Source organism: Chiloscyllium punctatum, chromosome 34, assembly GCF_047496795.1.
Source record: "Chiloscyllium punctatum isolate Juve2018m chromosome 34, sChiPun1.3, whole genome shotgun sequence".
Classification (NCBI taxonomy): Eukaryota; Metazoa; Chordata; class Chondrichthyes; order Orectolobiformes; family Hemiscylliidae; genus Chiloscyllium; species Chiloscyllium punctatum.
In genome coordinates, this window is record NC_092772.1 from 47,585,786 (window position 1) to 47,598,951 (window position 13,166).

A 13,166-nucleotide genomic window follows, 5' to 3' on the forward strand; every position below is an offset into this window, starting at 1 on the left:
ACCCTTACCCTGCTGAATAAACACTGACTCTGTACGGTTACACAGTGAGTGACCCTTACCCTGCTGAATAAACACTGACTCTGTTCGGTTACACCGTGAGTGACCCTTCCCCTGCTGAATAAACACTGACTCTGTACAGTTACAGAGGGAGTGACCCTTACCCTGCTGAATAAACCCTGACTCTGTACGGTTACACAGTGATTGACCCTTACCCTGCTGAATAAACCCTGACTCTGTACGGTTACACAGTGAGTGACCCTTACCCTGCTGAATAAATCCTGACTCTGTACAGTTACACAGTGAGTGACCCTTACCCTGCTGAATAAACACTGACACTGTTCAGTTACACCGTGAGTGACCCTTACCCTGCTGAATAAACAGTGACTCTGTACAGTTACACAGTGAGTGACCCTTACCCTGCTGAATAAACCCTGACTCTGTACGGTTACACAGTGAGTGACCCTTACCCTGCTGAATATACACTGACTCTGTACGGTAACACAGTGAGTGACCCTTACCCTGCTGAATAAACCCTGACTCTGTACGGTTACACAGTGAGTGACCCTAACCCTGCTGAATAAACCCTGACTCTGTACGGTTACACAGTGAGTGACCCTTACCCTGCTGAATAAACACTGACTCTGTTCGGTTACACCGTGAGTGACCCTTACCCTGCTGAATAAACCCTGACTCTGTACGGTTACACAGTGAGTGACCCTAACCCTGCTGAATAAACCCTGACTCTGTACGGTTACACAGTGAGTGACCCTTACCCTGCTGAATAAACACTGACTCTGTTCGGTTACACCGTGAGTGACCCTAACCCTGCTGAATAAACCGTGACTCTGTACGGTTACACAGTGACCCTTACCCTGCTGAATAAACACTGACAATGTACAGTTACACAGTGAGTGACCCTTACCCTGCTGAATAAACCCTGACTCTGTACAGTTGCACAGTGAGTGACCCTTACCCTGCTGAATAAACCCTGACTCTGTACGGTTACACAGTGACCCTTACCCTGCTGATTAAGCACTGACTCTGTACAGTTACAGAGGGAGTGACCCTTACCCTGCTGAATAAACCCTGACTCTGTACGGTTACACAGTGAGTGACCCTTACCCTGCTGAATAAACCCTGACTCTGTACGGTTACACAGTGAGTGACCCTTACCCTGCTGAATAAACCCTGACTCTGTACAGTTACACAGTGAGTGACCCTTACCCTGCTGAATAAACACTGACTCTGTACAGTTACACAGTGAGTGACCCTTACCCTGCTGAATAAACCCTGACTCTGTACGGTTACACAGTGACCCTTACCCTGCTGATTAAGCACTGACTCTGTACAGTTACAGAGGGAGTGACCCTTACCCTGCTGATTAAACCCTGACTCTGTACGGTTACACAGTGAGTGACCCTTACCCTGCTGAATAAACCCTGACTCTGTACACTTACACAGTGAGTGACCCTTACCCTGCTGAATAAACCCTGACTCTGTACAGTTACACAGTGAGTGACCCTTACCCTGCTGAATAAACACTGACTCTGTACGGTTACACAGTGAGTGACCCTTACCCTGCTGAATAAACACTGACTCTGTTCGGTTACACCGTGAGTGACTCTTCCCCTGCTGAATAAACACTGACTCTGTACAGTTACAGAGGGAGTGACCCTTACCCTGCTGAATAAACCCTGACTCTGTACGGTTACACAGTGATTGACCCTTACCCTGCTGAATAAACCCTGACTCTGTACGGTTACACAGTGAGTGACCCTTACCCTGCTGAATAAATCCTGACTCTGTACAGTTACACAGTGAGTGACCCTTACCCTGCTGAATAAACACTGACACTGTTCAGTTACACCGTGAGTGACCCTTACCCTGCTGAATAAACAGTGACTCTGTACAGTTACACAGTGAGTGACCCTTACCCTGCTGAATAAACCCTGACTCTGTACGGTTACACAGTGAGTGACCCTTACCCTGCTGAATATACACTGACTCTGTACGGTTACACAGTGAGTGACCCTTACCCTGCTGAATAAACCCTGACTCTGTACGGTTACACAGTGAGTGACCCTAACCCTGCTGAATAAACCCTGACTCTGTACGGTTACACAGTGAGTGACCCTTACCCTGCTGAATAAACACTGACTCTGTTCGGTTACACCGTGACTGACCCTTACCCTGCTGAATAAACCCTGACTCTGTACGGTTACACAGTGAGTGACCCTAACCCTGCTGAATAAACCCTGACTCTGTACGGTTACACAGTGAGTGACCCTTACCCTGCTGAATAAACCGTGACTCTGTTCGGTTACACAGTGAGTGACCCTTACCCTGCTGAATAAACACTGATTCTGTACGGTTACACAGTGACCCTTACCCTGCTGAATAAACACTGACACTGTACAGTTACACAGTGAGTGACCCTTACCCTGCTGAATAAACCCTGACTCTGTACAGTTGCACAGTGAGTGACCCTTACCCTGCTGAATAAACCCTGACTCTGTACGGTTACACAGTGACCCTTACCCTGCTGATTAAGCACTGACTCTGTACAGTTACAGAGGGAGTGACCCTTACCCTGCTGAATAAACCCTGACTCTGTACGGTTACACAGTGAGTGACCCTTACCCTGCTGAATAAACCCTGACTCTGTACGGTTACACAGTGAGTGACCCTTACCCTGCTGAATAAACCCTGACTCTGTACGGTTACACAGTGACCCTTACCCTGCTGATTAAGCACTGACTCTGTACAGTTACAGAGGGAGTGACCCTTACCCTGCTGAATAAACCCTGACTCTGTACGGTTACACAGTGAGTGACCCTTACCCTGCTGAATAAACACTGACTCTGTACGGTTACAAAGTGAGTGACCCTTACCCTGCTGAATAAACACTGACTCTGTACAGTTACACAGTGAGTGACCCTTACCCTGCTGAATAAACCCTGACTCTGTACGGTTACACAGTGACCCTTACCCTGCTGATTAAGCACTGACTCTGTACAGTTACAGAGGGAGTGACCCTTACCCTGCTGAATAAACCCTGACTCTGTACGGTTACACAGTGATTGACCCTTGCCCTGCTGAATAAACCCTGACTCTGTACGGTTACACAGTGAGTGACCCTTACCCTGCTGAATAAACCCTGACTCTGTACGGTTACACAGTGAGTGACCCTTACCCTGCTGAATAAACCGTGACTCTGTACGGTTACACAGTGACCCTTACCCTGCTGAATAAACACTGACTCTGTACGGTTACACAGTGAGTGACCCTTACCCTGCTGAATAAACACTGACTCTGTACGGTTACACAGTGAGTGACCCTTACCCTGCTGAATAAACACTGACTTTGTACGGTTACACAGTGAGTGACCCTTACCCTGCTGAATAAACCCTGACTCTGTACGGTTACACAGTGAGTGACCCTTACCCTGCTGAATAAACACTGACTCTGTACAGTTACACAGTGAGTGACCCTTACCCTGCTGAATACACACTGACTCTGTACAGTTACACAGTGAGTGACCCTTACCCTGCTGAATAAACACTGACTCTGTACGGTTACACAGTGAGTGACCCTTCCCCTGCTGAATAAACACTGACTCTGTAGAGTTACTCAGTGAGTGACCCTTACCCTGCTGAATAAACATTCACTCTGTACGGTTACACAGTGAGTGACCCTTACCCTGCTGAATAAACACTAACTCTGTACAGTTACACAGTGAGTGACCCTTACCCTGCTGAATAAACCCTGACTCTGTACGGTTACACAGTGACCCTTACCCTGCTGAATAAACACTGATTCAGTACGGTTACACAGTGAGTGACCCTTGCCCTGCTGAATAAACCCTGACTCTGTACAGTTACACAGTGAGTGACCCTTACCCTGCTGAATAAACACTGACTCTGTACGGTTACACACCGAGTGACCCTTACCCTGCTGAATAAACACTGACTCTGTACAGTTACACAGTGAGTGACCCTTACCCTGCTGAATAAACACTGACTCTGTACGGTTACACAGTGAGTGACCCTTACCCTGCTGAATAAACCCTGACTCTGTACGGTTACACAGTGAGTGACCCTTACCCTGCTGAATAAACACTGACTCTGTACGGTTACACAGTGAGTGACCCTTAACCTGCTGAATAAACACTGACTCTGTACGGTTACACAGTGAGTGACCCTTACCCTGCTGAATAAACCCTGACTCTGTACGGTTACACAGTGAGTGACCCTTACCCTGCTGAATAAACCCTGACTCTGTACGGTTACACAGTGAGTGACCCTTACCCTGCTGAATAAACCCTGACTCTGTACGGTTACACAGTGAGTGACCCTTACCCTGCTGAATAAACACTGACTCTGTACAGTTACACAGTGAGTGACCCTTACCCTGCTGAATAAACACTGACTCTGTACGGTTACACAGTGAGTGACCCTTACCCTGCTGAATAAACACTGACTCTGTACGGTTACACAGTGAGTGACCCTTACCCTGCTGAATAAACCCTGACTTTGTACGGTTACACAGTGAGTGACCCTTGCCCTGCTGAATAAACCCTGACTCTGTACGGTTACACCGTGAGTGACCCTTACCCTGCTGAATAAACCCTGACTCTGTACGGTTACACAGTGAGTGACCCTTACCCTGCTGAATAAACACTGACTCTGTACAGTTACAAAGTGAGTGACCCTTACCCTGCTGAATAAACACTGACTCTGTACAGTTACACAGTGAGTGACCCTTACCCTGCTGAATAAACCCTGACTCTGTACGGTTACACAGTGACCCTTACCCTGCTGATTAAGCACTGACTCTGTACAGTTACAGAGGGAGTGACCCTTACCCTGCTGAATAAACCCTGACTCTGTACGGTTACACAGTGATTGACCCTTACCCTGCTGAATAAACCCTGACTCTGTACGGTTACACAGTGAGTGGCCCTTACCCTGCTGAATAAACCCTGACTCTGTACGGTTACACAGTGAGTGACCCTTACCCTGCTGAATAAACCCTGACTCTGTACGGTTACACAGTGAGTGACCCTTACCGTGCTGAATAAACCGTGACTCTGTACGGTTACACAGTGACCCTTACCCTGCTGATTAAACACTGACTCTGTACAGTTACACACTGAGTGACCCTTACCCTGCTGAATAAACACTGACTCTGTACAGTTACACAGTGAGTGACCCTTACCCTGCTGAATAAACACTGACTCTGTACAGTTACACAGTGAGTGACCCTTACCCTGCTGAATAAACACTGACTCTGTACGGTTACACAGTGAGTGACCCTTCCCCTGCTGAATAAACACTGACTCTGTACAGTTAGACAGTGAGTGACCCTTACCCTGCTGAATAAACATTGACTCTGTACGGTTACACAGTGAGTGATCCTTACCCTGCTGAATAAACCCTGACTCTGTACAGTTACACAGTGAGTGACCCTTACCCTGCTGAATAAACCCTGACTCTGTACAGTTACACAGTGAGTGACCCTTACCCTGCTGAATAAACCCTGACTCTGTACGGTTACACAGTGAACCTTACCCTGCTGAATAAACACTGACTCAGTACGGTTACACAGTGAGTGACCCTTACCCTGCTGAATAAACCCTGACTCTGTACAGTTACACAGTGAGTGACCCTTACCCTGCTGAATAAACACTGACTCTGTACGGTTACACACCGAGTGACCCTTACCCTGCTGAATAAACATTGACTCTGTACGGTTACACAGTGAGTGACCCTTACCCTGCTGAATAAACACTGACTCTGTACGGTTACACAGTGAGTGACCCTTACCCTGCTGAATAAACACTGACTCAGTACGGTTACACAGTGAGTGACCCTTCCCCTGCTGAATAAACACTGACTCTGTACAGTTACACAGTGAGTGACCCTTACCCTGCTGAATAAACATTGACTCTGTACGGTTACACAGTGAGTGACCCTTACCCTGCTGAATAAACACTGACTCTGTACAGTTACACAGTGAGTGACCCTTACCCTGCTGAATAAACCCTGACTCTGTACAGTTACACAGTGAGTGACCCTTACCCTGCTGAATAAACCCTGACTCTGTACGGTTACACAGTGACCCTTACCCTGCTGAATAAACACTGACTCAGTACGGTTACACAGTGAGTGACCCTTACCCTGCTGAATAAACCCTGACTCTGTACAGTTACACAGTGAGTGACCCTTACCCTGCTGAATAAACACTGACTCTGTACGGTTACACACCGAGTGACCCTTACCCTGCTGAATACACACTGACTCTGTACGGTTACACAGTGAGTGACCCTTACCCTGCTGAATAAACCCTGACTCTGTACAGTTACACAGTGAGTGACCCTTACCCTGCTGAATAAACACTGACTCTGTACGGTTACACACCGAGTGACCCTTCCCCTGCTGAATAAACCCTGACTCTGTACGGTTACACAGTGAGTGACCCTTACCCTGCTGAATAAACAATGACTCTGTACAGTTACACAGTGAGTGACCCTTACCCTGCTGAATAAACACTGACTCTGTACGGTTACACAGTGAGTGACCCTTACCCTGCTGAATAAACACTGACTCTGTACGGTTACACACCGAGTGACCCTTACCCTGCTGAATAAACCCTGACTCTGTACAGTTACACAGTGAGTGACCCTTACCCTGCTGAATAAACACTGACTCTGTACGGTAACACAGTGAGTGACCCTTACCCTGCTGAATAAACCCTGACTCTGTACGGTTACACAGTGAGTGACCCTTACCCTGCTGAATAAACACTGACTCTGTACGGTTACACAGTGAGTGACCCTTACCCTGCTGAATAAACACTGACTCTGTACGGTTACACAGTGAGTGACCCTTACCCTGCTGAATAAACACTGACTCTGTACGGTTACACAGTGAGTGACCCTTACCCTGCTGAATAAACCCTGACTCTGTACGGTTACACAGTGAGTGACCCTTACCCTGCTGAATAAACACTGACTCTGTACAGTTACACAGTGAGTGACCCTTAACCTGCTGAATAAACACTGACTCTGTACGGTGACACAGTGAGTGACCCTTACCCTGCTGAATAAACCCTGACTCTGTACGGTTACACAGTGAGTGACCCTTACCCTGCTGAATAAACACTGACTCTGTACGGTTACACAGTGAGTGACCCTTACCCTGCTGAATAAACCCTGACTCTATACGGGTACACAGTGAGTGACTCTTAACCTGCTGAATAAACACTGACTCTGTACGGTTACACAGTGAGTGACCCTTACCCTGCTGCATAAACACTCACTCTGTACGGTTACACAGTGAGTGACCCTTAACCTGCTGAATAAACACTGACTCTGTACGGTTACACAGTGAGTGACCCTTACCCTGCTGAATAAACCCTGACTCTGTACGGTTACACAGTGAGTGACCCTTACCCTGCTGAATAAACCCTGACTCTGTACGGTTACACAGTGAGTGACCCTTACCCTGCTGAATAAATCCTGACTCTGTACGGTTACACAGTGAGTGACCCTTACCCTGCTGAATAAACCCTGACTCTGTACGGTTACACAGTGAGTGACCCTTACCCTGCTGAATAAACACTGACTCTGTACGGTTACACAGTGAGTGACCCTTACCCTGCTGAATAAACACTGACTCTGTACGGTTACACAGTGAGTGACCCTTACCCTGCTGAATAAACCCTGACTCTGTACAGTTACACAGTGAGTGACCCTTACCCTGCTGAATAAACACTGACTCTGTACGGTTACACAGTGAGTGACCCTTACCCTGCTGAATAAACCCTGACTCTGTACAGTTACACAGTGAGTGACCCTTACCCTGCTGAATAAACCCTGACTCTGTACGGTTACACAGTGAGTGACCCTTACCCTGCTGAATAAACACTGACTCTGTACGGTTACACAGTGAGTGACCCTTACCCTGCTGAATAAACACTGACTCTGTACGGTTACACAGTGAGTGACCCTTAACCTGCTGAATAAACACTGACTCTGTACGGTTACACAGTGAGTGACCCTTACCCTGCTGAATAAACCCTGACTCTGTACGGTTACACAGTGAGTGACCCTTACCCTGCTGAATAAACCCTGACTCTGTACGGTTACACAGTGAGTGACCCTTACCCTGCTGAATAAACCCTGACTCTGTCCGGTTACACGGTGAGTGACCCTTACCCTGCTGAATAAACCCTGACTCTGTACGGTTACACAGTGAGTGACCCTTACCCTGCTGAATAAACCCTGACTCTGTACGGTTACACAGCGAGTGACCCTTACCCTGCTGAATAAACCCTGACTCTGTCCGGTTACACGGTGAGTGACCCTTACCCTGCTGAATAAACACTGACTCTGTACGGTTACACAGTGAGTGACCCTTACCCTGCTGAATAAACACTGACTCTGTACGGTTACACAGTGAGTGACCCTTACCCTGCTGAATAAACACTGACTCTGTATGGTTACACAGTGAGTGACCCTTACCCTGCTGAATAAACCCTGACTCTGTACGGTTACACAGCGAGTGACCCTTACCCTGCTGAATAAACCCTGACTCTGTCCGGTTACACGGTGAGTGACCCTTACCCTGCTGAATAAACACTGACTCTGTACGGTTACACAGTGAGTGACCCTTACCCTGCTGAATAAACACTGACTCTGTACGGTTACACAGTGAGTGACCCTTACCCTGCTGAATAAACCCTGACTCTGTACGGTTACACAGTGAGTGACCCTTACCCTGCTGAATAAACACTGACTCTGTACGGTTACACAGTGAGTGACCCTTACCCTGCTGAATAAACACTGACTCTGTACGGTTACACAGTTAGTGACCCTTACCCTGCTGAATAAACCCTGACTCTGTACAGTTACACAGTGAGTGACCCTTACCCTGCTGAATAAACACTGACTCTGTACAGTTACACAGAGAGTGACCCTTACCCTGCTGAATAAACACTGACTCTGTACGGTTACACAGTGAGTGACCCTTACCCTGCTGAATAAACACTGACTCTGTACGGTTACACAGTTAGTGACCCTTACCCTGCTGAATAAACACTGACTCTGTACGGTTACACAGCGAGTGACCCTTCCCCTGCATTGTTGTTATCACAATGATATAAATCCCTCTGTTTCTCCTCAGATGCCTCTCAGTTGAGTACACAATTCTCTGGCCCTCTGGCAAGTATTAAACGTTTTGGTGACCTTACAGTCGTCTACCTTCATTCACCCCCGGTTGCCGGGGAATGGGAACTTCTTGTCATGTCCGGAACGCCCTACAGTGTCAAAGTGACAGGTCTGTCATTTTCTCCCCTCTCCCCATGACTTTCTCATTCTCTCACTGACTTTCACCTACTCGGTCTTGGTCCCTTTACGATGTGCCTTCTTGTATTCTGATACTGTACGCATCCAGAGCTCCGTGCCTCGGTAACCCTCGCTGTATATCCCTTCCCCTTTCTCAATCTCCCCCTCCTAATTCACTGTTTCTCTGTATGTGTAACAGGGACTGTAATGTGAGTATAACAGGGACTGTAATGTGTGTGTAACAGGGATCATAATGTGACTGTATCATAGACTGTAATGTGTGTGTAACAGGGACAGGAAAGTGAGTGTAACAGGGACTGTCATGTGAGTGTAACAGACACAGGAATGAGAGTGCAACAGGGACTGTAATGTGATTGTAACGGGGACTGTAATGTGAGTGGAACAGACACAGGAATGTGTGTCTGACAGGGACTGTAATGTGTGTGTAACAGAGACTGTAATGTGATTGTAACGGGGACAGTAATGTGTGTGTAACAGGGACAGGAATGCATGTGTAATGGGGTTTGTTGTGTGAATGATACAGGGCCATAAGCGGCCTGTAACAGGGATTGTAATGACCGTGCAGCATGGTTCCTGGTGTGAATGTAACAGTGCAGAGCCCTGCCTGTAACAGGGTTGCTGTGGGACTGTAACAGGGAGTTGGAGAGTAACCCCTCACCGTGTCGTACTAACCGTGGTGCTCTCCATACTGTGTCCATCTGCAGGCCGGAGTGTGGTGAACTTCCTTTATAATTTTGTCGAGCCGTTCCAAGGCCCCCACCCTGGTCTCACTCTGTTACCCGGACGACCAATAGCAGGCAAGTCACAGCTTCTGCGGGACCACCTCTCTTTCCTTTTCCACCCCCAACCCTCCAGTCCCTGGGGATCCCTGACTGAGATATCCCACACTCAGAGGGAAGCACAGGCGTCCTGCAGTCACCCAGTCCCACGTATCGCTTGGAAAGCTTCTCTCTGCTGCTCTCCTACCTTCACTGGCTGGGCCCAGTATTTATCACCCCGTCCCTAGTTGCCCCCCTTGAGAAGGTGGGGGTGAGCTGCCTCCCTGACCCACTGCAGTCCATGTGCTGGAGGGTAGACCCACAATGTCCCTGAGGGAGGGAATCCCAGGATTCTGACCCAGGAAGGAACGGCCGATAGATTTCCAAGTCGGGATAGTGAGGGGCTCGGAGGGGAACTTGCGGTGGGGGGTGGGGGTGATGTTACTCAGGGTCGGTGGGGGGGAGGGAGGGGATGGTACACACTGCAGTTACTGAGGGTCGGTGGGGGGAGGGAGGGGATGGTACACACTGCAGTTACTGAGGGTCGGTGGGGTGAGGGAGGGGATGGGACACACTGCAGTTACTGAGGGTCGGTGGGGGGAGGGAGGGGATGGGACACACTGCTGTTACTGAGCGTCGGTGGGGGGGGGAGGGGATGGGACACACTGCAGTTACTGAGGGTCGGTGGGAGGGGGGAGGGAGGGGATGGTACACACTGCAGTTACTGAGGGTCGGTGGGGGGAGGGAGGGGATGGTACACACTGCAGTTACTGAGGGTCGGTGGGGGGAGGGAGGGGATGGTACACACTGCAGTTACTGAGGGTCGGTGGGAGGGGGGAGGGAGGGGATGGTACACACTGCTGTTACTGAGGGTCGGTGGGGGGGGAGGGAGGGGATGGTACACACTGCAGTTACTGAGGGTCGGTGGGGGGGAGGGGATGGTACACACTGCAGTTACTGAGGGTCGGTGGGGGGGAGGGAGGGGATGGTACACACTGCTGTTACTGAGGGTCGGTGGGGGGGAGGGAGGGGATGGTACACACTGCAGTTACTGAGGGTCGGTGGGGGGAGGGAGGGGATGGTACACACTGCAGTTAGTGAGGGTCGGTGGGGGGAGGGAGGGGATGGTACACACTGCTGTTACTGAGGGTCGGTGGGGGGAGGGAGGGGATGGTACACACTGCAGTTACTGAGGGTCGGTGGGGGGGGGGGAGGGGATGGTACACACTGCTGTTACTGAGGGTCGGTGGGGGAGAGGGGATGGTACACACTGCAGTTACTGAGGGTCGGTGGGGGGGAGGGAGGGGATGGTACACACTGCAGTTACTGAGGGTCGGTGGGGGGGGTGGGAGGGGATGGTACACACTGCTGTTACTGAGGGTCGGTGGGGGGGGGTGGGAGGGGATGGTACACACTGCAGTTACTGAGGGTCGGTGGGGGGGGAGGGATGGTCCACACTGCAGTTACTGAGGGTCGGTGGGGGGGGAGGGGATGGTACACACTGCAGTTACTGAGGGTCGGTGGGGGGAGGGAGGGGATGGTACACACTGCAGTTACTGAGGGTCGGTGGGGGGGGGAGGGGATGGTACACACTGCAGTTACTGAGGGTCGGTGGGGGGAGGGAGGGGATGGTACACACTGCAGTTACTGAGGGTCGGTGGGGGGAGGGAGGGGATGGTACACACTGCAGTTACTGAGGGTCGGTGGGGGGAGGGAGAGGGTGGTACACACTGCAGTTACTGAGGGTCGGTGGGGGGAGGGAGAGGATGGTACACACTGCAGTTACTGAGGGTCGGTGGGGGGAGGGAGAGGATGGTACACACTGCAGTTACTGAGGGTCGGTGGGGGGGAGGGAGGGGATGGTACACACTGCAGTTACTGAGGGGAGGGGAGGGGATGGTACACACTGCAGTTACTGAGGGTCGGTGGGGGGGAGGGGGGGATGGTACACACTGCTGTTACTGAGGGTCGGTGGGGGGGGGAGGGGATGGTACACACTGCTGTTACTGAGGGTCGGTGGGGGGGGAGGGGATGGTACACACTGCTGTTACTGAGGGTCGGTGGGGGGGGGGGAGGGGATGGTACACACTGCAGTTACTGAGGGTCGGTGGGGGGGAGGGAGGGGATGGTACACACTGCTGTTACTGAGGGTCGGTGGGGGGGAGGGAGGGGATGGTACACACTGCAGTTACTGAGGGTCGGTGGGGGGGGGGGGGATGGTACACACTGCTGTTACTGAGGGTCGGTGGGGGGAGGGAGGGGATGGTACACACTGCAGTTACTGAGGGTCGGTGGGGGGGGAGGGAGGGGATGGTACACACTGCTGTTACTGAGGGTCGGTGGGGGGAGGGAGGGGATGGTACACACTGCAGTTACTGAGGGTCGGTGGGGGGGGGGGGATGGTACACACTGCTGTTACTGAGGGTCGGTGGGGGGAGGGAGGGGATGGTACACACTGCAGTTACTGAGGGTCGGTGGGGGGGGAGGGAGGGGATGGTACACACTGCTGTTACTGAGGGTCGGTGGGGGGAGGGAGGGGATGGTACACACTGCAGTTACTGAGGGTCGGTGGAGAGGGAGGGGATGGTACACACTGCAGTTACTGAGGGTCGGTGGGGGGGAGGGAGGGGATGGTACACACTGCTGTTACTGAGGGTCGGTGGGGGGAGGGAGGGGATGGTACACACTGCTGTTACTGAGGGTCGGTGGGGGGAGGGGGGGATGGTACACACTGCAGTTACTGTGGGTCGGTGGGGGGGAGGGAGGGGATGGTACACACTGCAGTTACTGAGGGTCGGTGGGGGGGGAGGGAGGGGATGGTACACACTGCAGTTACTGAGGGTCGGTGGGGGGGAGGGAGGGGATGGTACACACTGCAGTTACTGAGGGTCGGTGGGGGGGAGGGAGGGGATGGTACACACTGCAGTTACTGAGGGTCGGTGGGGGGAGGGAGGGGATGGTACACACTGCTGTTACTGAGGGTCGGTGGGGGAGGGGGGGATGGTACACACTGCAGTTACTGAGGGTCGGTGGGGGGGAGG

At 51.2% G+C, this 13,166-nt stretch overlaps 1 protein-coding gene across 1 annotated transcript in view; it reads left to right on the top strand.

Annotated features, from left to right (window-relative positions):
• LOC140458742 (von Willebrand factor A domain-containing protein 7-like) overlaps window positions 1–13,166 on the top strand; it is a 153,598-nt gene that overhangs the window by 113,773 nt on the left and 26,659 nt on the right. Inside the window, exons 4-5 of the mRNA XM_072553400.1 lie at window positions 9,186–9,338; window positions 10,072–10,168. Coding sequence (XP_072409501.1) covers window positions 9,186–9,338; window positions 10,072–10,168 — 250 coding nt within the window. The remainder of the gene's footprint in view (window positions 1–9,185; window positions 9,339–10,071; window positions 10,169–13,166) is intronic.